General features: G+C 34.3%; 1 protein-coding gene across 3 annotated transcripts in view; it reads left to right on the forward strand.

The window, feature by feature from the left end:
- The window catches only part of LOC113399576 (protein split ends-like), a 30,173-nt gene that overhangs the window by 199 nt on the left and 4,692 nt on the right, over nucleotides 1-25,282 (forward strand). The window contains exons 2-8 of one of the 3 annotated variants that reach the window (XM_064218773.1): nucleotides 17,943-18,000; nucleotides 19,205-19,627; nucleotides 20,190-20,426; nucleotides 21,204-21,281; nucleotides 23,783-24,017; nucleotides 24,504-24,644; nucleotides 25,106-25,267. In XM_064218773.1, the coding sequence (XP_064074843.1) occupies nucleotides 17,950-18,000; nucleotides 19,205-19,627; nucleotides 20,190-20,426; nucleotides 21,204-21,281; nucleotides 23,783-24,017; nucleotides 24,504-24,644; nucleotides 25,106-25,267 (1,327 nt within the window). In that variant the 5' untranslated portion in view covers nucleotides 17,943-17,949. The remainder of the gene's footprint in view (nucleotides 1-17,942; nucleotides 18,001-19,204; nucleotides 19,628-20,189; nucleotides 20,427-21,203; nucleotides 21,282-23,782; nucleotides 24,018-24,503; nucleotides 24,645-25,105; nucleotides 25,268-25,282) is intronic. The other 2 variants (XM_064218775.1, XM_064218774.1) reach the window with 2 other exon arrangements.

Below are 25,282 nucleotides of genomic sequence, written 5' to 3' on the forward strand. Positions count from 1 at the left end.
ATATTTCTACTACCGCGCCATGTTATGCCGCCCGCCATTCTTTCAATTTATTTTTTGTGTCTAATTCCTTCCTTATTAACTCTTTTCTTGTTCAAATACAACATATTATATTTAGTATTAAACACATCCTAATCGTATTGTTTATAATAACATAATCAAAATAAGTATTGTAACAGTTATTACAGTTAAGGTTAGAAAAATAATTACGCGCTTGAATCAAAAGAAATATATTTTTCAATACCAAAATTAATTTTATTTATAATTATTATTATAGTAATAGCTATTAAAAGTGATATACATTACGCTATTCTCGTATTAAAAATCTTAAAACACGTTTAAGAGAAATCTAATTTCAACAAAAAAAAAACGAGGAAGTGTTCTACTATGTTTTATAACTGTGACCTTAGTTAGACAAGTAGTAATATTATACGAAATACGTGTTTAACGTTGTCACATACGCGATAGTTTTACCATATAATTATATTTTGAAATTGATTTTTGAGTTTTAAATGTCGTAGTTTATTTACAAAACAATATTTGATCAATACACTCCAGATAAGATCTATCAAGTATCAATGTTATTCGTTGTTGTGTATTTTACTATTTTTATCATCACTGTTATTGTTTTAATTATGAACACTATTGATAAGGTTTTATTTATAAAATATTTTAATTGTAATACAATCAAAGGTAAAAATTTTATGACTTGTTTTTATTAACAATTATGCTCTGAAAATTTTTACATACGAATGAACCAAAGTTAAGTATGAATTATAGATCTATAATAGCAATTAAGGAAAAACTGTTCGAAATAGAATCATGGTATATTGCGGTTCAAGTGAAGTCTATTCGTTTTTATCTAATTTTCCTTATTTAAGATTATCATTAATAAAAAAACAATTAAAATGAAGTTAAATATTCGAAAGCAGTTCAAAGACCTTAAAACAATTAATTCTAATGATCTATATAGGTAGGGTTAATTTATCTTAAATTGGCAAGTTATAACAGAGTTGTTGCACTAGGAAATATTATATTTTAATTAATCCTACTTCTATTTCAATCTTGTAATTATATATTACTCAGTGGTATGGCTTTGTCCAAACTCTGGGTAGGTCTCATCACATATTCTACTGCCAAACAGCAATTCTTAGTATTGTTATGTTCCTGTTTGAATGGTAAATGAGCCAATGTAACTAATGTATGTATAAGCGACCTAATATATTAGTTGAGCTTGGAGGCCCGTTTAAATCAAAATATACTTTATTCAAGTAGGCTTTTGTGAGCACTTATTAATCATCATTTTACTTTGGCTTGGCTTTCAATTGATTGTGTAACAAATCAAAACACTAATTTCCTATAGGTAAATATATTAGTGAGATATATAGTATTTATTTCTCAAGTAACTAAAGCTAATAACATATGACTAAAGATGTTCTTTAATTAAATTGTGCATGAATAAATGTTTTATATATAAAACAATTAATTTTCAAAAGGTCAATATACCAAAAATTACTTTAATGATTAGATTTATACACATTATCAAACTATTAAAAGTTTTTATTGAAAATTATATTCTGAGAGAAAAGATTTTTGTTGTTTTTATTATAATTAAAATTATTGGTTGAAGATCTAATCTCATATTCGTATAATTGATAAATAGTATTGGAGCCTTATCGACCATGCAAATAAGAGTAGCGTGGTGAAATAGGATTCAAGTCATTTTCCAGGAGAGGAGGCCTAGCCCAGCAGTGAGACGTTTGTACGGGTTACATGCAATTATAACTTCATCTATATACTGTATAAAAGAAAATAAAGTAAATAAAAAGTTTGTGAAAAAGTAAATCAATAAATGAATTGAGTTACTTATATCAGATTCGGCAATTGTTTACCAAGATCATTCAACATATTATACTTATAGTTGTTTAGTTAGTGTAAATGCAGAGATAATTTTGAAGAGGTTTTTTCATTTTATAAAATTGATATATCAAAAATTTTAATATGGTATTTTCATTTTTTGTTATACATATATGTAACTAGTAGGTTACACTCAAGTTGCTAACAGATTTAGGGAGTTTAGGGGTTGGTTGCATCAGATGTAGGCATAAGAAGTAGGTTTCAAGTGCAAGCGTTTTTCATACCAAATTTCATCCAATTTGGTTCTGTGGAAGAGCATCAGATAGACAGACTAGTTACTTTCGCATTTATAACATTAGTACAGATTATAAATTGTCATGAATGAAGCGATAGCTTTGAAGGAATCACGGCTATTAACACATGACAACTGATGCGTGGAAGTCATTCAAGTGTGCCCATCCTATAACTGAATCAATATGAACTTAATAAAATTTTATAATAATTGTATGTTTAGAAAACGATTTTCATTAAATGTTATTTATGTGAGTGTTGAGGATGTGTATGAGAATAATATATTTATTTTATTTTTTTCAATATGAGTAAAACTATTTTTTTTTTACTTTGATAGCCGATAAAGGTATTCTATATGGTTATTCATTTTCTATTTTAATAATTATCTGTCATGTTCTTCATTTATTATTATATAATTGTGTTTATTAATTTTTTTTTTTTTAAATTCAAAATCTGATTTGTCCAAAGTTTGAGTACACTCAATAGAATCTGGTCATTGTGGCAACCGAGGGCTTCACGCTCCGTAATTTTTGTTTTTTAATTTAGTTGGTCGTGTTATTTTTATTTCTATGAAGTCATTATCTCAGTCGCTAGCTAGAATAAAATGTATTATTTAAATACTTTTTATCCATAAATGTTTGGAAGCGGTGCTTTAATCTGTCTGACTACTTTGTGGTTTGGTTCTTGATTATTTTCCATTTTTTTTTTGTGGATTGGAATTAGGTACACGCTATTAGTGTTACTGATCTTGGTATAATTATTGGCGTGCTTAATTATTATATTTTCTTTCCTCTGACTTAAGCACGCCTGGAAGAAACCTCACAATTCTATTAGCGACAGAGTATTCTTATACATCTTCCCTTTTTGAAGTTATACTTCTTTTGGCGCGCTATGAAAAAAAATATGATAATGATTTTTTGTGATATGCACGCACAGGCTGACTAAATCGCCAATCAAGTGCCAAGGCCATAAGTGGATTATATTATTATTATTATTATTTTATCATAAAGAAGTGGAACTTTTTTAGTTTTGTTGGAGTACAATAAACAGTATTTGTGTTGTAGCTTCATAACTCCTCTGTTATTCTTGACGATGAAAAATTATACTAAATTACTAAAAAGAACAAGTCAAGTCACATTCTGCGAATATCCTTGATATGAGGTTTTATGTCACTAAACTGGTCGTATGCAATACAACTTATTTATTTGGGAGATAGTTACAAAATTTGTAAATATTTTACGCATACAGAAAAAAATGCGTATATTGTGTATATATATAATAATTAAAAATTAAAACAAATAGAAATAAAAATAAGTCTAAGGATTGTAAGTCAATATTATCCAGAGGTTAAATTTGTTTGTCTATGTGAAGGGGGTATTCCCCGGAACTAACGATCAAATCCTATAGAGTATAAATTATATTGATATCACTTTTTTATGTAATTAATTGCACCCACGCGTAGCTGGGGCGTTCCGCGACTTTGAACCCGAATACTTCGTGTCAGATTCACGCGTTTTACTACTTTGTGTAAGATTTAGCCGAACCTGCGTATTTACCACGCAAACCGTCAACCTCCATCTTAACCCCTCGAGGTGTAAATAAAAAAAAGTAACCTGTGTCCTTTTCCGGTACTCAAACTACCTCCATACAAAATTACATCTAAATCGGCTTAATGTTCTAAGCGTGATGAGGTAACCGACAGAGTTACATTCGCATTTGTAGTATTAGTAAAGATTAGAATTTGCAAATTTCAAATACCAATTTGTAAAGATATTCGCATAGTAACTAGGTGTTCGATGTGTCCTATTCAGTGTTTCTTGAACCTAGGTTTCTAAGGGTCAAACGAGATATCTTTACTAGATTTGACTTGCAAATACGATACTTGTGAAACATTCGTATGTTAAGTAAAACGTGTTATAAGACAAATATTGAAGATGTCCGTCTGTAAAATAAGCGTTTAGTTGAATAATGAGGTTTTGTAAGCAAGAGTTTGAAATAGATAATGCTTGTGACACACACGTTGATCGAAATACGTGTTATATAATAAATAGGTAATTAGTTTATCTAATTATATATGTTATCAATATAAATAAAGCGTGTGCAACTCTTGCACGTTCATTCGAGTTAAAATATCTAGCACTAAATACTTATAAGTACTACATTGCTTAATTATTTTTTTTTTTCAAGAAACAGTGCAGTATGAAACAAACATCTGATACCAAAATAAGTCTTACATAAGAAAAAAAAGTTTCCACTGTTACATTAAAAAATGTAGTGAATCTACTAAGACCAAGTAATTAACAAATACTCAAATTATGTATCTATATAAAATTAGGATTTTTTAAAAGTATTTTAAAGTATAACAAAAAATGTATGTAGTACTTATAATATTAGTACTAGATATTTTTGAAGATAATATAAACTGAAAAACATAGGGTATGTAATACCCAGTGAACACCCGTCCCTCAAATACGGTCGAAGCCGCCGTTGAGAACTGGCTTTAAAATAAATCGCTTGGCTGTTTAGCTTCAATCATTAAAACAAAATTATTTTATTGCGTTCGTCTATTTACTATTTCACTATTAATATTGGGTTTATCGCGAATTTTTTTTTTTTGGGTTACTCTTGATAAAAAAAAGTCACGATTGTATTTGTTTCCTATTTCTGCTGTTTTAAGATTTTCTATACTGTTTTTATTAAAAAAAAAAAAAAAAACTTTCCTTTGGCATAAATTTTGTGATAAGAATAGTCGAAAGTAGTACTGAGTTTGTTACCGATTCTTCTCGGTAGAAATCACTTTCCGATCCGGTGGTAGTTTTACATTTAATATGTAACGTGACGATTCAAAAGGGTTTTTATTAGTCTACTCGAATAAAGAATATTTTAATTTGATAAAAATACGGTCCTGTATATATGTATGTTTGTATGTACATATGAGTTAACGTCGGTGTAACTAAAATTTGCATTATAATCGTTTTTAAACATGTGACTACTAAACAAGTTTGACCGCAGAAGATTACAAAACAACTTGCTAAATGTTTTAAGCATTGTATTAAATCGTTCGTCTGGGTGATAACTTTTATTTAAGAAATTTGATTAAATACATGTTTTATGTTATTTTGTTAACATAGATACAGGTAATACAAGTATGGATTAGTTTCGCACTCGTTCGTAGTACAATCTGACCTCCCTACACAATCAATACATAACTGGAACGACTCGCTTTAGCACGTGTGTTTAGTTTGTATGTATTAACCGAATTTCATATAAAAGCAATACCTCGTGCCTAAAGATTCACTCCGAAATACTCTATTCGGTCTAGATTTTCATTCGAGTAACCCCATATGTATGACATTTGTGTGATTGTGTGTAGGTCACGTGTCACACAACATACAAATGTTTTACTGAAGCCCGTCTCGGTAAGTACCGCTCATTCATTAGATATTCAACGCCAAACAGTGGTAGTTAGTGTTGTGTTCCGATTTGTGGGTGAGTCCGTGTAACTACAGGCACAAGCGACGTCACCTATCATTTGAACAAGATTGACGCATTGACAATAAAAGAATGGTGACCACTCACCATCAGGCGACCCGTTTGCCCTCCCGTCTACCTATTTAATATATATTTTTTTATAATTACTAGACTAATATACTGGAAATACAAACATAAAGGTCATAAAAATTACAGTCATTTTTTAGGAATTTTATGACACATTTAGTTTTGATTTAATTCCATTGTAAACTGCAAGTCACTCATGTCCATTTGGCGCCAAAATGATGAAACCTCTTTCAAATGATTTTTTAGTATCAAATATACATTTACAGTTCAGTTAGAATTGGAGTTCGTTCGAAAACAATTTACTTTAATTTTGATTACGTTTTTAATTTTTTTTCTTATACATCCATAGCGCCGCTAACCGACCAGAAACTTTTTTCAAAAGATATTCTTTGATGATTCGTAACAATTTCGAAAAATGCCACCAAGAATCCTCTTCAATTTTGTGCACATCTGCGGATGGAGCTCTTTGAAATGAGTCTATAACCGATATTTTTATATGCAGCTATCGCCACCTAACCACTGGGATAACAATCGGCTTACGCTATTAATATTAAAGGTTTTAATTAGGTTCTTGTCTTGGTATGGGCATGTTATGCGGAGGAATGAGGACCATGTTGTGAGAAAGGTTTTGAAAATGGATGTGGATGTATATAGAGGTAGGGGACGACCCAAGAAACGATGGATGGATCGTGTGAAGGACGATATGGTTAGAAAGAATGTTACTAGTGAGATGACGTCCGACAGAGAAGTATGGAAGAAGAAGACATGTTGTAAGGTATGTTTGATATTTCCTACAGCACTTGAAGTAATTCAAGCTAATTTTCCTTAACAACATAAGTGAACTCAGTTTTAAACTTAATATTGTATGTTTATCGTATCATTATGCTTATATTAATGACCTATTCTGTTAGTTTCAATATTTTCATAGATATGATCCAGTTATAATGTTATCCTTTGGATTTACTTAAATGTTATCGTTGTTTGTCTTTGTAACAAGTTTCAATACTAATCTTGTGTGTGGCTAATGTTGACATAGGATCCGGTAAGTGGTCCCTTTAGGCCTGATTCACTATTTTAAACATTATGATAGATATGATAGTCGACGCGACTTGCCGAGATAGAATGCTGAAGTGTATAGGGCAGGTCGTTCGTAGGACTTACTAGACCCGTTAGGAAAGGAAAGCCCTCAAATAGAGACCACGTGTTAAGGATCATAAAGTTCTCCATTCTCGTGGACTCGCGACAAATGCTAACATTGGGAAACAGATGCTCCCCAGCCATTCGGAGTAGCGCCAATATCAGCCGTTTTTTTTTTAAATATAGGATACTAATAAAACAGTATCCTATTGCTATAGCCTTCCATCTGTTCGATTGTGTTTAACTAGCGAACGAATGAACAAATTTACGTGTATCGACTTTGAAAAATGGTATATATGTATTTAAATCTTAAAATGAAGTATAAATGGGCCATCCCTTAGGGCTATCGCCGATTGATATTAAATAGGAATATTAGTAATAAGCCACTCCGATTATTCGTTTAAACAACAACAAAAAAATGTTTTGTCCGTATGTATGTATCTGAACTCCTAAACGATTATGAATTATGACTTTTTTGAGTGTATTTAAGCGATTCGTAGCGCTAAGAGCTATAATTTATTAAATCCGGATGAAGTCGGGGCTGGTTAACTATATAAGTTTATATGTTTAAACTTAAAACTATGTTGAAATGAGTAGAAGCAATTTTGTGAAGAGATTTAAGTTACGTGTCAGTGTTATCCTTTAATTTGATATCGTATCAATCATATCGTAGGTATTCAGGTCAAGTAATATTAGCTTTAGAAGGTAATACATAACAACATGGTATGAAATATTTACCTATTTGAACCGAGAAAATCAGATAGGTTTTATTTTTTTATTTTATACATTTCGTGAGGAAAACTACACCTGTCAGAAGTACTTTCTGCTACATGGGTATCCGCACACCAACATTGGACCAGCGTGGTGGAATAAGCATCAAATGTTTTTAACAAGAGGTCTTTTATGAAATACGCTTTAGCTAATCTCTATATACCTAATTATTAAAAAAAAAAAAAAGTGTCGTGGGACACCAAAACGTGGTTAAAACAAAGTTGCTTAATCTGTTACATTATGTACTAAAAACATTGTACGGTGATGTACAGACATCATGGAATAAACGTTTAAGACTAATTAAATTACAAGAAAAAAATAATGTTTACATAATTTTATATTAAATACAAAGATACAAAGAGATGGAAAGGTCGTCTGAAACGATCGTAAGACTTCGTTCCAAAAGACAGTTCTTGTCTATGAGACCTGAGGAAAACATAAGAGCTGGTATTAGTTTGTCTTCTTAGTCTGTGTTTAATTGTGATTCAAAATGTGTTTTGCATTGGCCGTTAGTCTTATTATATCCTGTGCAGTTTTGTAATTGTTCTAAGTCCAATATACTTTTGTTCTAAATTGGACTCTATTGTTTTACACGCTGGGTGCAATGTTGTAACAATTAAAATGATTTGGGTTGTCGATTAGAGCTTTATTCTTGAACTTTTATAAGCAAAGGTCATTCGAATAGAGTGTCTTATTTATAACTAACCTGTTATAATATCCAATTAAATCAAATATAATTATAAAAAACGACGCGTTGAACTGCATACTGTACAATGTACATGTACTGAATAAATGACACGGGTAAATTTTTTTTGAATAAAAAAAAAAATCCATCTGTCAAATTAGTTCCTTAACATATATATATTATATATATTTGTAATTTCATCGTTCTAATGCTATGCTGTACTGAATCATTATAGTAATACTTTTATTTATTTAAGCCAGAAACTTAATTTGAATAATATTTATAATTTATTTTAGTAATACAGAAGTAAGATATTTATTCAAGAACGAGTTCAACGTTTTGTCTCATATTACCGAGGCTGGCGTACATCCAATAATGATGATCTATTGTTCGACGTGTTACACGTATTAGTGGAGTTCTATGAATTGTATATATTGTATGTTTTTTTCAATATAATATTAACAAAGAAAATCTAGCTTAGTAACTTGAGTACGAAGAGGTGTAGCTCATTAGGTGAAGGAATAAGGGAAACGTTAGTATTATCCACTATGGATAATAGTAACGTATATAACGTAATAAAATCGTAATCAGTTATTTAATGAACGGCCTTATTTATAATTGATTTTCATTTCTTTGTGATAGTGCTTTGAGCAAACCCGTCAGGGTAGGAAGCATTCACTCATTATTAATTCGTATACGTGTTTAGTAATATTGTAATACGTATCATGTATAACATACAATAAAACCAATGATCCCATCGATATTGGTTACTGAAGCGGCAACAACCGCAACAACACAACTGCAACGACAGTCAGCCGGATTGCATAGATTGGAACGAAAAAGGTCAAGTTTGTTAAAAGAAAAAAGAAAAGCTAAAAGTCAAACTGAGAGAATTCCCCTTAAAGTTACACTTTTCGCGCTATAGCGGCGATATAATTAACAAAAAGTGCACGAAATCGAACATTTTCCTTTATTACGTTGACTACCATGCTTCTATACTAATATTATAAATGAGAAATTAACTCTTTTTGTCTGTTGGTCGCTCTTTCACGACCAAACCAATGAATTTGATGCAATTTAGTACGAAGCAAGCTTGCACTCCCAGAAGAGACGTAGTTTTGTTTATGCGTAACACCTAACGACCTACAGTTTGAAACTACACGAGGAATGTGCAATACCGTATGTTCTTGGGGGAAAAGAATAGTTATTTCCGCAGCCTATCAAAAAATGTACTCTTTCTTGTCCAGGTTAAATATCTGGACGCCCCTGAACTACACAATCAAAATTAAATATGACATTATAAGCTAACATATATATGTAAAAGAATCAAGTTAAGTGAGCTAAGAACACGGGTTTCAATATTATGTGATTTTTTTAAAAAGTTTTCTTCAAATAAAAAGTGCCTTAGAACTTTTACACTTTCGAAATGTAAATTAAATACAAGTTGTCGCTACAGAACCAGACTGGTCTTAGTTGATACAATTGGCGGGAACATTAGTAACAGATTAGTGGTAGATTTTATTAGATTTTAATTCAGGTTCCACGCATTGTAATGGATTTTAGTTTTGATAATTCAAATGTTCAAACCGCTTTCGTTATTTTTAAGTTTTGTTTAGGTGATTGGTGTAAGATTGCTGTTTTTGTAATTTTTTTTATAACACACGTGTAGACGGGCAAATCCGACACCTTAAGGTTAGTCATCCCCGCCGTGTTGGATGATTGCGGGTTCAGACCGAGGCAAGCACTGAATTTTCATATGCTTAATTTGTGTTTATAATTTATCTCGTGCTCGGCGGTGAAGAGAAACATCGTGAGGACTCTGCATGTGTCTTATTCAAAGAAATTCTGCCATATGTGAATACATCAAACCGCATTGGAGCAGCGTGGTGGTATATGCCTCTAACCTTCTCCTCGAAAGGAAGAGGAGGCCTTGGCCCAGTAGTGGGAAATTTACAGGCTGTACGTGTTGTTATGTTGATAGAAAATGTAAAGAGTGAATGCTTCCTACCCTGACGGGTTTGCTCAAAGCCCTATCACAAAGAAATGAAAATCAATTATAAATAAGGCCGTTCATTAAATAACTGATTACGATTTTATTAAATATTTTATTAGATAAAGGTCGTATAAATGATTGTAGATTATTAGTGTGGGTAGTGCCCACACGGTCAGTATGTATATGGGAAGTTGTTTTTTTGCTGAAGCCCGTTGGGCAGATCTGTTATGTATTGATTGTATTTAAATTGAAATGTTTTTGTCGAATTTGTAACAAGAACTTCATCTAAAGTCATTAGGAGATCTCTTTCCAATAAAGCCACCTGAGCGCTCGGAAAACTGTTCGCAGAGAATAATTTAGCGAAAATCATAGCGTTATTTAAACATTGCCCCAATGCAAATTAATTTAAATAGCATCATTCGATTTGAATAACAACATGTGTGTTTTAAGTTGAAATCAATGTGTGAGCATTCTTTTCTATTAAGGTTACAAATAAGTATTGCCCAAGACGTAAAGAATTATATTATTAATAGTTTTTTCTAACGCGATGAAAAGTTTTTTAACAGCATAGCAGCAATTGTGGTTGATTTGTTGGTATTTATTTAATAGTTCCGTTGTCTGTCTTCGAAACGAAATATTAGATTTTTACGAAATTTAAATAGGACCATGAACATCGTTCAAACTAAAAAGGCGAATCATATTATAGGTATATTACGGTGTTATACCCGAACATACATACGTAACGATATATAAATATTATATACGTTCAACATTATTCAACAGATTCAAATTAAGTGGGTTAAAAACGCTAATATCGTTCGACAGAACACGTGACACGCACGCACATAGCGTCGAACCGGTCTAATATCCTTGTTTTTTTTGTAATACGGCTTCCATCCCAGTCCTCGGCGTTACGTCAAACACTTCCCTCATAAGCTCTTAATCAAAGAACTCAACGTGACATGACAAAACTGTCGAACCGTCGTCGAATACACACATTAATATGTGATCTTAGTCTGTGTTACTTTGTCTGTTTGTTACGCTTTAATATCTTAACCACTCAATCTATTATCATGAAGTTTTACATTAATATTCTCAGGGCTACTGAAAAGATGATACCAAAGACACTGACACGCGTCCAAAACCGCGATCGGAAGCTATTTCTTTACAAAATATTCTTTCATAAAGAGCCGTGATGGCCCAGTGGTTAGATGTGAATTTTAACAAATGATTGCGAGATTGAACCCTGGACAAGCACCACTGGTTTCATGTGCTTAGTTTGTATTTGTAATCCATCCCAGTGAAGGACTTACTTGGAATAACACTGTTTATTGTATTGTTAATAAATATAAATAAATGGAGTCATAATGGATCCTTAATGGTAAATACTTGAATCTTAATATCTAAATATTGCGGGTTCGTAAACTAAATAAACTTAAATAAACTGGGCACCACTGAGTTTTCACGTGAAAAACATCGTGAGAAAACACGAACGTGTTTAGATTAAATTGAATAACGCGTGTGTCCACCAACCCACTTTGGAGCAGTCTGATAGAATTATCTCCAAAATATCTCATTGGGAAAACCTTTTGTTCATAGCCCAGCTGTAGGTTATACAATATTTTGAATTATAAAATCAGGAATCGAAAAGTAGAGTATAACTTATTTATTTGTTAGTGATAAACACGATAAGTACACACCTCAGGTTGAACGGGGCGCTGATAAGGAGAGATAACGCTATTAGTATCATAAATGTCACACGGATCTGATCCTTATGGTAATCTGATAGGTGTCACATTTGAGTGTATACATATTATGTCATATTCAATTGACTGTAGTAAAGGAATTTAACTTTACGACACGATATAGTAAATTAATCCTGGATCCAAACGGCTCATCAAAAGTAATTTCTGTTCGAGAAATTCTTTGTGGTTCGTATTGTGACACTCCCGTGCCTCGGAAAGAACGTGAAACGAATCCTAAGCTTGAATTGTTTTCGGTTGTGTCGGATGAAACTGCACACGTGTTGGGTGAACTATAATATGTCTGCGCAGCCTAGCCTACTCCACGAGAGGAGTAAAAACCAATAAACAACATTTGACACCGAATAGACACTATCATTGGTCGAGCTTCATTGTGGAGTTTTGGAATCGGAACTTTGGAAGTAAAATAAAAGTGGACGTAAGTAGTTAAGTGGAATAGTTACAGACTGTTTGTAGTCTATAGGTAATCTAGCAGACTCGTGGAATACGTACATGTAAGGGTTTTTCATCTTTACACCTTTAATTAAAATGGTCTCAGTGGAGACTCCAATGGGATTTGTCGCCGTCTTCCTGTCTAGACGGGTCTGGTACACCATTGCTAGATGTATTTCAACACTTAACAATAAGTTTGGTTAGACGAGTGCACAGGATACCCCGGTAGGTACACATGTTTAAGAATGTTATGATTGTTCTGTTGTTTGTCATTTCAAGTGTTTGAAACATGTGCCTTAAATGTTTATTTAGATTTAAATTTAAAAAAATAACGGATTTTTCGGGGTAGACTGTTGCGTAAATAAATATGTTTTTTTATTTCTGTGTATTTATGTTTTTGGGATGTATCTATTTGTATAACTTATTGTTTTATTCGACATTTATATTAAAATGATGAAATGATAAAGACTTACTATATATAAATCAACAGGCGAGCCGTATCAGCAGTCAATAGTCTAATTTTTTTACCGCAAAGGCTGCTGAAACTAGTCGCCAATCTATTTATATGGAGGCCCCAGTATTGGTAACCCTAAATAATATTAAAAAGTTTTTACCAAGTACTACATAGTACTTAATTAAAATATCCAACATTGTTTTTTATTTAAAAAAAAAATAGAAGTACTGTGTTGTTAAAACAACATAATCTAAATTTATATAACACAAACTTCCAACCGCCGTTTCACCCCCTTAGGGGTGGAGTTTCATAAAATTCGTCGGCGACATTCGTAGCGGATGTCTACACCTTATAAGGAACTTACCCAATTTCAAGTTTGTACGTGTTATAGTTTCTGAGATTTAGTGATTAATCAGTGAGTCGTATTTCGCTTTTATATATGTGTATAGATTTAATTAGTATAAAGAATCTAACCAGTCAGTAACTACTAAGTAACAAACATTCATACATAACCTTTCGTATTTATTGCTATACATGAGATGTCATGACATTTGAAAGGGTATGTTATATATTCTTTAGAATAAAATAACAATACTTTTTTTTTTTTTTAAATATTTTTGGCTTAATAAATGTTATAATTAACTTATAAATTGTTAGAGGTAACTACTTCAATGACTCTGGCCTTGAAACTATAGTCTCCAGTCTCCACTCAATCTATCGTGTCTAAATTTACGCTTGTGTAGTGATCACTCACATCTGCTCATAAAGCTAATGACGGCCCTTGCTACTCATACTCGGTTTGTGTGTGTGAGTGTATGTCGTGTGGTCTAACGTGTAAGGGACAGCGATAGTGGAATGATTTAATAACTAATCAAGTGTTTATTCGATTAAAAAAAAAAACAAAACAATTCGAATTAATTATCGACTGTATGTGTTTATAAATCGATGTCGATCAAATGAAAATCAAATATGTAAATTTTATTATTTGATTAGTTTTCGTGCGAGTTTGCGGGTTCTAGGTCTAGGTGTTCCCGACGGTACACAACCTATGACAACGTATACACAATATTTCGTCCTAATCACTAAACTGATCAACGTCAAATTTTTAATAAACTTGACGGAGTACTAAGTAGAACATAGGATTTAAAACATAACTGCAATCCTCCTCTCAAATGGGGGGCGAAGGTGCGGGCGTACGTTAGTAATGAGTAAATAATAATAAGGTGAATTGTAAACCGAATATTTTAACAACTCATAGCTCTAAGTAGGATTTCCTCGTCGATCGAATCGCAATTCGCGAGCGAAATTCTTTCGTAAATATTTTTAAACCAAGCAAAAATGATGTCGCAATACGTATCAAACTTTATATGTGTTTCGATACTATGCCTTTTATTATAACGATGTACTTTTGATATTAATTGTACTTACAAGTACCTACATATACTTTAAATGAAACGATTAAATTTAAAACTACAACTGTATGTGAATATTGATACAAATGAGAAGAACCGGAAATACTCAGTTGGTAGTCAAAATATATTTTTTATTTTTTTTTCGTTTTGCATTATTAACAAACTATATGTCCTTTTTTATTTATATTAGAGATATATTTGTTTATCAAAACGTAGCCAATACCCGAATTGCGTTGACTTCAACTTTTTTAAACATTTGCTTAAAACGACGAAAGCGTTAGGTTGAGGTTTTTGAACTCAATCGTATACAATAAGAAATAAAATATATATGTATGCAATCTAGATTTTGGATAGTTTTTTCGAAATGTGGTCTTGGAGGTAGAAAATTATAATAATTATGCCCTTTCATTTTAGCGTTAGGGTTGTAAGTGGCCCGACGTGTAGATGCTGCAGCGAATTCCACAGCTTCAATTGCGTAAAGGAATTTATAAGGCGCTTGTTCTACCCAGTATATAATTATTTAATTAATATATGTACTTTGTTTTTAAATATTTCTATACAAATTAATAACAAAACCACCAGACGCAGATTATTATTTATCTTTTATCTCTCTCAGATTGTTCCCCCTCGGGAGGACTGAAAGGGATAGCTGATTAGCCATAAGTTACATTCGTACAACAAAATTTTGTTTAGTCCTATATAATTTTAAATATTGTGACTTTGTGGCGTATAAATTACTAGCTGAATCTGCGGCTTTACCCTCCCGAAATTCATAAAACTTTACCTGTAGCACACAAACCGTTAACCCCAATATCATCCCCTTGAGGGGTGAATTAAAAAAAGTATCGTATGTCCAAAATTTCAGAATCGGTTCATCTGTTTAAGGGTCGAGAGGTGACAAACAGAGTTCCTTTTGCATTAGTTAAGATTTAAACTATTATTCTGTGCTGAATGATTACTAATGTAACATAATACGTATCCAAAAATAATAGTATTATGTTATTTTATAAAACAAGTAATCATATTTCTTAGCCCACAAGCAATTTCCTTTAGTGTGAATAAGCGAGTTTGTTCACCCTACGTATCTATTCGTGTATGACGAAGACTTATGATATTAATAGACAGTTCAATATTTTTTTTAAGTTTCAGCTTTTGCTAAAATAGTTAATTAAATCGTTCTGTAATGGAAAACTTTTCTTTCGACAATTGTTTTTAATTTATTTGTTTGCAAGTATGCAAATGATAAGAAATGTTTGCAGTTAAAGTTGAGTATTTTTGTTTACTTCTATTATTTTCTATATAATTAAAAAATATAATAAAATTAATTAATCTTACATCAATATGAATTTAAGTTTGGTTTGGTTAAAAAAAACTCGAAACACTTTTGTGTTTTGAGTTTTTTGTTGCGATGTCTATATTTTACAAGGTCTGTGGAAGTTATTGTTTTTTTCAAACTTTGTGTCTTGGTGGGGTTTAATCGTTGTGAGGGATTTTATGTATTATATTTATTTTTTATTTCGTCGAAGGCCATTACGGAATAATGTCTTCGAAGCTAATTGTTGTAAAGGACTGAGCGGTTTTTATATAGACTACGTTTATAAGCACGGAAAAAACGGTGAAATAACTAGTGGTCTATATAAGCCTTAATCATTAATTATATTTTTTTATTGGCAACACTAAAAAAATATATATTCTTACTAATACCAACTTTGCTAGCTGAAAAAAAAAGAGTTTTTGTTTTTATGTTTGTTCTAGAATCTAAAAGTTGTAAATATAGCCTTATTGTGGATCATTGACGCCGGGACGAGTTAGTCTGTATATAAATATTTGAAGGGAAAACAGTTTGGTACCTTTCCTACTCTTTTCACAAACGTTTTTTTTTAAATTGTTTTTTATCTATTGATGAGCTTCAGTGTTTTTTTAAGGCTTATGTTGGCGGACGAGCATAAAGACCACCTGATGGTTAGTGGTCACCGCCACCCATAGACAATGGCGCTGTAAGAAACATTAACCATTCCTTACATCGCCAATGTGCCACTAAGCTTAGGAACCAAGATGTTATGTCCCTTGTGCCTGTAGTTACACTGGCTCACTCACACTTCAAACCGGAACACAACTATACTGTGGTATTACTGTTTGGCGGTAGAATATAGTAATAGCGGGTAGTACTTACCCGGGTGGGTCTGTACAAAGCTCTACCAATATGAACACGAACCCAAAGTGTAGAAGCGTACCCTAACAGGACCCTGTCCAACAGTGACTCATTTACGATTGCTTATAAAGTAAGATATAGTTTGCAGAATTAAAAAAAGGTATTTTATTTCATAAGTTACTGAAGTCCGGTTTTAGTTTAATGAATGTTAACTATTCGACGCCTACGTCTCCGTTTACTTTGTCCGTGTACGTTGTACAATGTCCAATGTCATATTTCGTTGTAAATATAGATTTTTATTTCATTTTTATCGCTATGCAGTGACTCGTTCAAACGAAAGTTTATTTTTTTTATGTTAATATATACATGTTCGTTTATTTGGTTCATAGTTTTTTACTAGATGTTGTGATGCAAACGTTGAATGTATTGTTTTTGATTTTTGATGTAGCAAAATACGGCAGACATAGTCGGGTTTCCTGATTGATATTGTAATTTCGATAGAGTTTAATTACTTGCTTGTGACTATTTCATGTCTTCATTACTCAACCGGTCATCAACAAATTTATTTTCGGTGACAGGGTACAGTAAGGAATATAGTGTAATATCTATTAACCCCCCCCCCCCCTCTTCCCAGTTCTGAATTAACTGTTATGTGTTTGATTAGGTGTTTTAGGTGTTGGACGTCAGGTTTTACGTTTATAAAGTAGTAAAAGTATTTTAAAGCTCTACAACTATTCTATAGAAAGCACTCATACATTTGTTACCGTTCAATAAGCAACTAACTAACATTGCAAAATTGGTCTCCACGAAAAACCGTTTTGTGTATAGCCCAAGTTCATTAGGATTCCCGAAGGTTGATTCCAAATTGGTAAAAGATTATTTAAACTTACAAACTTTATGATATAGATAAATCAATGTTAAATAAATCCAAGTAAAAAACAATAATGTTCAAGCTTGTTCATCGTAGCATCGTAAAATCGTATCTATGTACGTTGTGCAGTGTCTGTGCATCCATCCAAGACGAGTGACCGATGCACGTTTAATTTGTCCAACGCACTCACGTTCACAATTGTTATCAAATTGTAAAACGATACTGACTTGTTTCGGTTGGGTTTGTGACGTTGATTTTAAGTTTTATTAATCGTTGCCTATTAATTGATGTTTCATAATTAATATGACTATATATGTAGTTTCCTTAATAAACAAAATATATTTGTCTGCTTATCTTCTATTCGTTGTTAAACTTTGTCAAAAAATAAAACCATATTATGTTCTTTTAATTCTACTCGTGTAAAGCCGGGAAGGATAGAACAAATGTTATGTATTTGTAATACACGTCGCCCGAAGGATGTTTTGTATGAATTATTTGTGAGCTAACTGTATAAGGATTAATTCGTTAAAAATTATATGATTTTGTAATTTGCTTATTTTTGTTTCCAGGTAAATCATGAGTCAGATAGTAACGCGTAAGGGGCCGAAGGGTGAAGATAAAGAAAAGGTATTTTAAGAATTGTGGTAAAAAAGTGTTTTGCCTGTTTTTTTTTTTAATATCTTATTTAGCATACTTACTAATTGGCCACCAGATGGTAAGTGTTCATCGACGTGTATAGACATTGACGTCGTAAAATAAAAATTAAACATTCCTTAAATTGTCATTGTTCTGTATCTGTATCGCTAATGCAAACTAAGATTTTATGACCCTTATGTTATAATAACTATTGCTGTTTGGTGGAAGAATATCTGATATATGGGTGGTCTCTGTCTGTTAGTCTTACACGAAAACTTAAACTACAGAACGAAATTTGATGAAATTTGTAGGTATGAAGCAAGCTTGAATCTCATAGAAAGACATAGGGTTCTTTATACCTAAAACGCGTGTGAAGACGCAGGCGAAAACTAGTATATTATAAAACGAGACAGATGTTATATCAATTGTGAAAAGTGCTGCACCTGCAACTGATAATTTTTTATAATATTTAGTCGGACACGTGATTATAACCTGTCCAGTCTGTATTTCAGACACAGCTTATTGTTGGTATGACAGTGCCGGTTGTTTTGCGGTGCCACGTGTCAAGTCTCCTCACGGTCACGGTGTGCAACGAAATAGATTAAAAATGAAGGTTTTGCTTCAGTAGGCAATTTGATGCAGACGGTTTACTGAGCTTAGCATGTGGCGTGTGGTATCGGAGTGTGGGTCCCAATTACGCCATTTAAGTCGTTTATTTTTACTTTTTTGTTCCTGAGCCAAAGTTCAAACTTTAAATACATTTGCCTTTTGATATATATTCTCCTATATACTGAAATAATATGGTATTTACGTGCAAGTTATGTACCGCGGTTTTAGTCGCAATAATTTTAAATCAATACTAATAAATTAAATTTGAATGTACATTTCAGTTATTAAGTTAGGGTCGATGCAACACCAATTTTTTATATATTATGTACTAGCTCTTCGTCTCGACTTCGCTTGGTTGTATTACAGATTCAGTCGTAGATTTTTGTGAAACTTTAACCGTTTACGCAGCGCGAGCACTATAATAGTCTTTTAAATAACGGATTACCTTACGCAAAAGAACAATTAAAATGGCGTGATGATCCAGACCAACTCAGTATAAATTATTAAATTACTTAATTAATTTTGAATATTATCATCTATTCGAAAGTAAAAATATGCGACTAAAACATTGTAAAATTTTCATCAGAGACAGACAGACAGTCCAGTTAAAGAAATGAAAAAGAAAATAGCAGCCAACGCTGAAAAAGAGAAACAGGCGGCAGAGAAGATTGCAGAGAAATCCGTCCAAAGCGACAAAAAGGCTGAGAAATCTACGGAAAAGGTAGCGGAGAAACCTAGCGAGAGAAAGGAGAAATCTGAGAAAGGCCTAGACAAGAGTATAGATAAAAAAGATAAGGCAGAAAAGAGTGCTGAAAAAAACGAAAGTACATCTGATAAAAAAGACACTACAATAGATAAAACTACAGATAAAAAAGAAAAACCATCAGATAAAACAACAGAAAAAAAGGAAAAAACATCAGATAAAACTACAGATAAAAAGGAAAAACATTTAGATAAGAAGGACGCCGCCGTAGAAAAGGCAACCGATAGCAAAGAAAAGAATGGAAAGGTACGTAGAACTCGTATTATAAATGTAATCACTCGCGAAGACGCGCCTAAACGTCGGCGCGCATTAGTGTCTGGGAGACGGTTTAACGTATGAGTTGAAATTTACAAGTAAGTTGTTTAGGAGCGCGCCTTCGTGATCGAATTGATCTTTTGATTATGTTAAAATTTATGAGTTAAACTTTTTTTTATAAAATCGGTAGACGGATACATTGACCAACTGATATTTAGTGGTGACTACTGGCTGTAGACATTGGCGCGTAAGAAATATTAACTATTCCTTATCTAGCAATGTGTCGCCAACCAAGGACAAGGTATAATGTCGATCGTCCCTCACTTTTCTTAGCATTTTGTTACTAGATTAGACGGTCAAATTCTGCCACATGTGTATTCCACCAACCCGCATTGGAGCAGCGTGGTGGAATATGCTCCATACCTTCTCCTCAACGGGAGAGGAGGCCTTAGCCCAGCAGTGGGAAATTTACAGGTTGATTATGTATTATGTATGTAGACGGTCAATAAAAATATTCGATTAAAAAATAATCAAGGTAAAATGCTATTTGCAGATGGAATTGTCCGAGGAAAAGGCAAAGAAACCGGAGACGAAAGCGAAGGAAAACGGCGCTGCAACGAACGGCGAACAGAATGGTGACACGGTGAGTTCGGAGGACGAGCTCCAGGAGTCGGACGTGGAGCGGGACGAGATGTTCCCGGAGCTGGCGTACGAGGACTCGGACGGGGAGACCTTCGAGCCCCCCACGCCCGAGGGGCTGCCCAGCCGCAGCTACACGCGCCGCTCGCAGGTCAGTCGGCCCGACACGAGGCCGCGTGTCGCTATCGAACGAGGCGGGAGGGGGTAACTCTGGCACTCGAATCTATTCTTTTGAATCGATTATGGTCACAAATGTGTGTCATTTTGTCTCTCATTGAAAATAATGTTGTGTTGGGAAATTAAAAAAATAGGACAGGGGAATGTATGGAGTATACCTTACTGAATGATAAATGGATACTAAAATATATACGAGTTGATATGGTTTAGTTAGTACTTAATAAATGATTTGTCTTCGCTGTTGCTGTTTTTGAGGTAAGCCGTTTTTAGTATTGTTTTTTTTTTTGTTAGTGCTGACATTTTTTGTAACGAGATGGTTTATGGGTTCAACGATGCCTCTGTAAGTATTCTTTTCCTATGTTTTAAAAATAATAAATGTTCGTCTTAATCCCCCTTTAAAGCACTTGGATATTAAATTCCGAATTAAACTAACACTTGCAGATTGTGTTTGGAAACATTGGTCGTGATCATAAAATCACTTGTCCCCGGTGAAAGAATGTCCTGGTTTGCATTACCCAGAAGCGAATGCATATCGCATTAATTGTCGAACGTAACGTCAATCGCGACTGAATTAATCGTAACTGTTAGTACGATAATACGTCTAAATATATACACGGAATTAAACCAATAATACGGAAACAAACCGATATCTACAACGGCAATTTCAATTCGAGCCACGGCCGCGGGTGGCGTTACGTTCGGCAGTCCCGCAGTCCGCAGTACTAACCCGTGTGGTGTCCGTGCGTGCCAGGTGAAGGCGGCGCGCACGCCGGAGACGCCGCGCCCCGCCTCCGGCCGCAACGGCGACCGCGACTACGTGCCCGACGATGTGAGTCCCTCTCGCTCCCTCGCGCCTCCCTCGCGCCTCCCTCCCTCGTGCCTTCTCTGTCACTGGTCACTGCTTATGTTGCGGTTCCTATTGCAAGACTCGAGTAGCTGCTATTTAATCTCTATACTAACAATCAAACCCTTAGTGTACTAAAGTCTATTTCAATGGCAGCACGACTAAATATAAATAAATATAATTGTCCTTGAATTTACATCATTGGTCGAGCAATAAAGTAATATATAGTATTCCTGAAATAAAGTAATTTCGAATATCGGTGAATTTGTTATGGGAGCTTTGAATGTAAAATTTATGTGTGAAAATTATTAAATTTATGTAGGATTTTCACTAATACCAAATTGCGTGAAATATGTAAATCTAAAATTTGTTTGTATCTACTGTTACTGCCATTGGAATAGATCATAGTTATATCAGTATCACAAGGGTGACCAAAATATCGGATTAACTGGATGGAAATTGGCTTTAAATTCAGCATCGAGTTTGGTTTTACTCACACATACTAACATATTAAGTTAAAATCGATTGTAGGAACACGTGTAAAAGCACGCAGGGTAAAAATATCTCAAAATACATAAACGTGTAACTGTTTTGTGTACATACATGTTTGCATATGTATGTAGTTGCGTTATAAACATCTTTTGTCTTTTAATTTACGCCCTGCATTCTGTTGTCAAAACAAAGAGTATTTTGGGAAAAAAAAGAAAGTTTAAGCCTTGGTAATCGAGACTTTCGATATAATTATTAACAGATGATCTTCGTGTATCTTCGCTATCAATCAAGGATATCTATGTATCTATCTATCTATCTATCTATCTATCTATCTATCTATCTATCTATCTATCATTATAGAATATGTAACGCCTTCATATTTATCGCCAAAAAATGATATAGATTGCTTAATAAAATAGCATTTGACTCCACTTCAGGATGACAGATAGCGTTATGAGAGATTCATATTAAACGTGGCAAACCACATACATTTCAAGCCAAATCAAATCAAAATATACTCTATTCAAGTAGGCTTTTACAAGCTCTTTTGAATCATCATTTTACACAACTGTATTAAACGTAAAGCTGCAACCACTACACCGGTTCGGAATGTAGATTTTACCGAGAAAAACCGGCAAGAAACTCAGTAGTTACTCTTTTCAAACATTTGAAATACAAGATTGTGTCAGTTAAATACATTTATCATATTATTGAGGCTAAAAGGTAGCTAAACTTACCGTTACTATGAACATAGTCTTGCTGTATGTTCGCCAAGTAGCAAACTACTAATAGCTTACACAAATATTTGCCTATCAAATTAAGTTATAATCTGGATTACTTCAGGAAGATCTTACAAGATATAATGACGGACAACTTAACAGCTTTAATTAACTCAAAACATTATAACAAAGTACTAATTGTATTGAATTTTAAATACGGCCTAACGTAAAGTTTTAGGGGCAAGCAATGTTGTCAGTTTTTTTCATACAACATGTCGTATTAAAATTGTCAATTAAATTGGTTTATAGTTTTAAAACAGTGAAAAATTAACGGACTTCTACAATTTGTCCATAGACAGTCTCTTGAGAAATGATATTAAATAATATTATACTTTTGGGCGTAGTTTAGAAGATATTTATAATATCAGTGTTGTGTCATACTATCCGATCTGAACTCAATCACGAAGATCCTTTCTTCTTCTTCTTCTTCTTCTTCGAGTGCCACTCCGACTAGCGAAGGTTGGCAGTCAGCTTTGAATACTCCTTCTTGTTCTTCGCGAGGCGAAAGAGATCGACAGCACTCGCAATTCCCGTTCATTCTCGGATGTTGCACAGCCAAGACTTTTTTCTGCGCCCAACAGCTCTCCTTCCGGCAACTTTTCCAATCATAATGAGTTGCAAAAGTTCATATCTTTCATGCCTAAACACGTGTCCGAGATATGCAACTTTTCTCTTCTTGACAATCTCCAAAAGTTGCCGTTTTTGGTTGACGCGTCTATAAAAACAAATGAAGATTTATACAATCCAAGTAATTTCTCTGTAGTTCCCGTCGCCGGGGTAGGGATAAAAGGCAACTAATATTAGTATTAATCCATTATATCCTGTCTGTACTATTTTAAGAATTTACCTGTAGTTCTGTCCGCTGGAAAAATATCAACGCTAGAGGTTTGAAGTTTGAACGAAAGGAAATGAATTATTGTTTAGGGAGGAGTACTTGGTGGAAAAGTTCGAAGTGATGAAGTCTCGATTAACCTTAATAGTCTGCCGATAATAGTCAATAACAATGAGGTATTTCAAATGATTAAATATTAATTAGCAACGAATAACAAATTATATATGGTCGATCATTTTATTGTTTCGGGTATGTAATGGAAAGGGATGAACGATATGTGAGAGACAGACCGATGAATATTGATGGTTGGAAAGAGAGGGAAGATCAAAGAAGCGAAAGTGGGATTAAAATTAACTTGGTTATTTAATTTCAATGTATTCCAGTCGAAGCTGCTCAAATTGAAGGACGACGCGCTATCAACGGACCGCAAGCTACGTTCAGCGGATTCGCCGAAACCTCAGGATAAAAAAATTGAAAAGGTCCAGGAAGGGAAGAAGTCCGAATCTCCTAAGAAGGATTCTCTTAAGGCGGTCCAAGAGGAGCCGAGCAAGCCCGAGGAGAAGGATGATACTGCAACTGATGTCGAAATCGAAGTCGTCGTTGAAATTGAAAACGAAGGTGAATATTATTCTCTTGTGTATATAATATATTTATATACATATTATATACACGAGAGCCATCAGACTTAGTGAACTGAATAATGAGATTAATGAGATACATATCTGGGTTGTCTTGTGTAAACTAAATTAATGAAGAAAATATCTTTTTTACGGCAAAGGTAGGAAGGGCAAATGGGTCACCTGACGGTGAGTGGTCACCGCTGCCCGTAGACACCGGTGCCGAATGTCATTTTTACTAAGAAATAGCTCATACATAACCAATGCCTCACCGACCCTCGGAGCTGAGATGTTATCTCCCCTGGGCCTGCGGACCCTTCGTAACCAGAACTCGGTAATACCGAGCAACGCTGCTCGGCGACCCGACCCCGCATTTACTTTTGCATCGCGTCACTCAGTCGATATTAAAAAAGCACTGCGACTTATTGAAAAAAACGGGTGCGCGAGAGCGGAGTGACGATAAGTGTAGTGTGACGCGCGCCCGCAGGGGCCGGCGGGGGCGGCGCGGGCGGCGGGGGCGAGCGGCGCGTGAAGGCCGACACCAACTTCTCCAAGTCGCGCGTGAAGGTGTCGCCCTACCGCCGCGCGCGCGAGCCGGCCGACGCCTCGCTGCTGGCCGACTACACCGGTAACGCCCTCCGGCGTGTCTTTAAACATTTTCATGTTTTTTCTATAGTATTTTTAGTGACCATCGTTCTATAAAGCAGTGGTATGTTCTTTTAGTAAACTTATAATCATATTCAATTAATTAATTAAATAATTCCAGAAATTTGAAAACAATCAATGTAGAATTAGATTCCTAGTTTGCTTTAGATTCTCAAGCGTCAAAAAATATATATTTAACGGTCCCAGTCGATAATATTTTTGACACTTTAACGGGGAACGCCTTTTTTCCGGTTAATTGGTTCGTGGTCTCCTCGGGGAGACCACGCCGGCAGCACCTAATCCTTTAACCCGGAAGAACACAACGATGTCCACGGTAAAACATGTGATGCTCGAAGAATTGTATTTCGACTACGACATCAATATCACATCGTTTCTAAACGGAAATCGGACCTCGTCGTATGGCTTAGTAACTCCCACCCCCAGGCAATAACTCGACGATGGAGATGGACATCACGGAGTCGTCGCTGGACGCGCCCGAGAGCCCGTACCTGAGCGGCCTGCGGACCATCCGCGCCCGGCGCTCCTACCGCGTGCTGCAGGAGGTGTCGCTGCGGAGCGCCTGCAGGCCCTCGCGCAACGAGCTCGGTGAGTGCGCGCGGA

The sequence above is a fragment of the Vanessa tameamea genome, chromosome 24 (genome assembly GCF_037043105.1).
Source record: "Vanessa tameamea isolate UH-Manoa-2023 chromosome 24, ilVanTame1 primary haplotype, whole genome shotgun sequence".
NCBI classification, from domain to species: Eukaryota; Metazoa; Arthropoda; class Insecta; order Lepidoptera; family Nymphalidae; genus Vanessa; species Vanessa tameamea.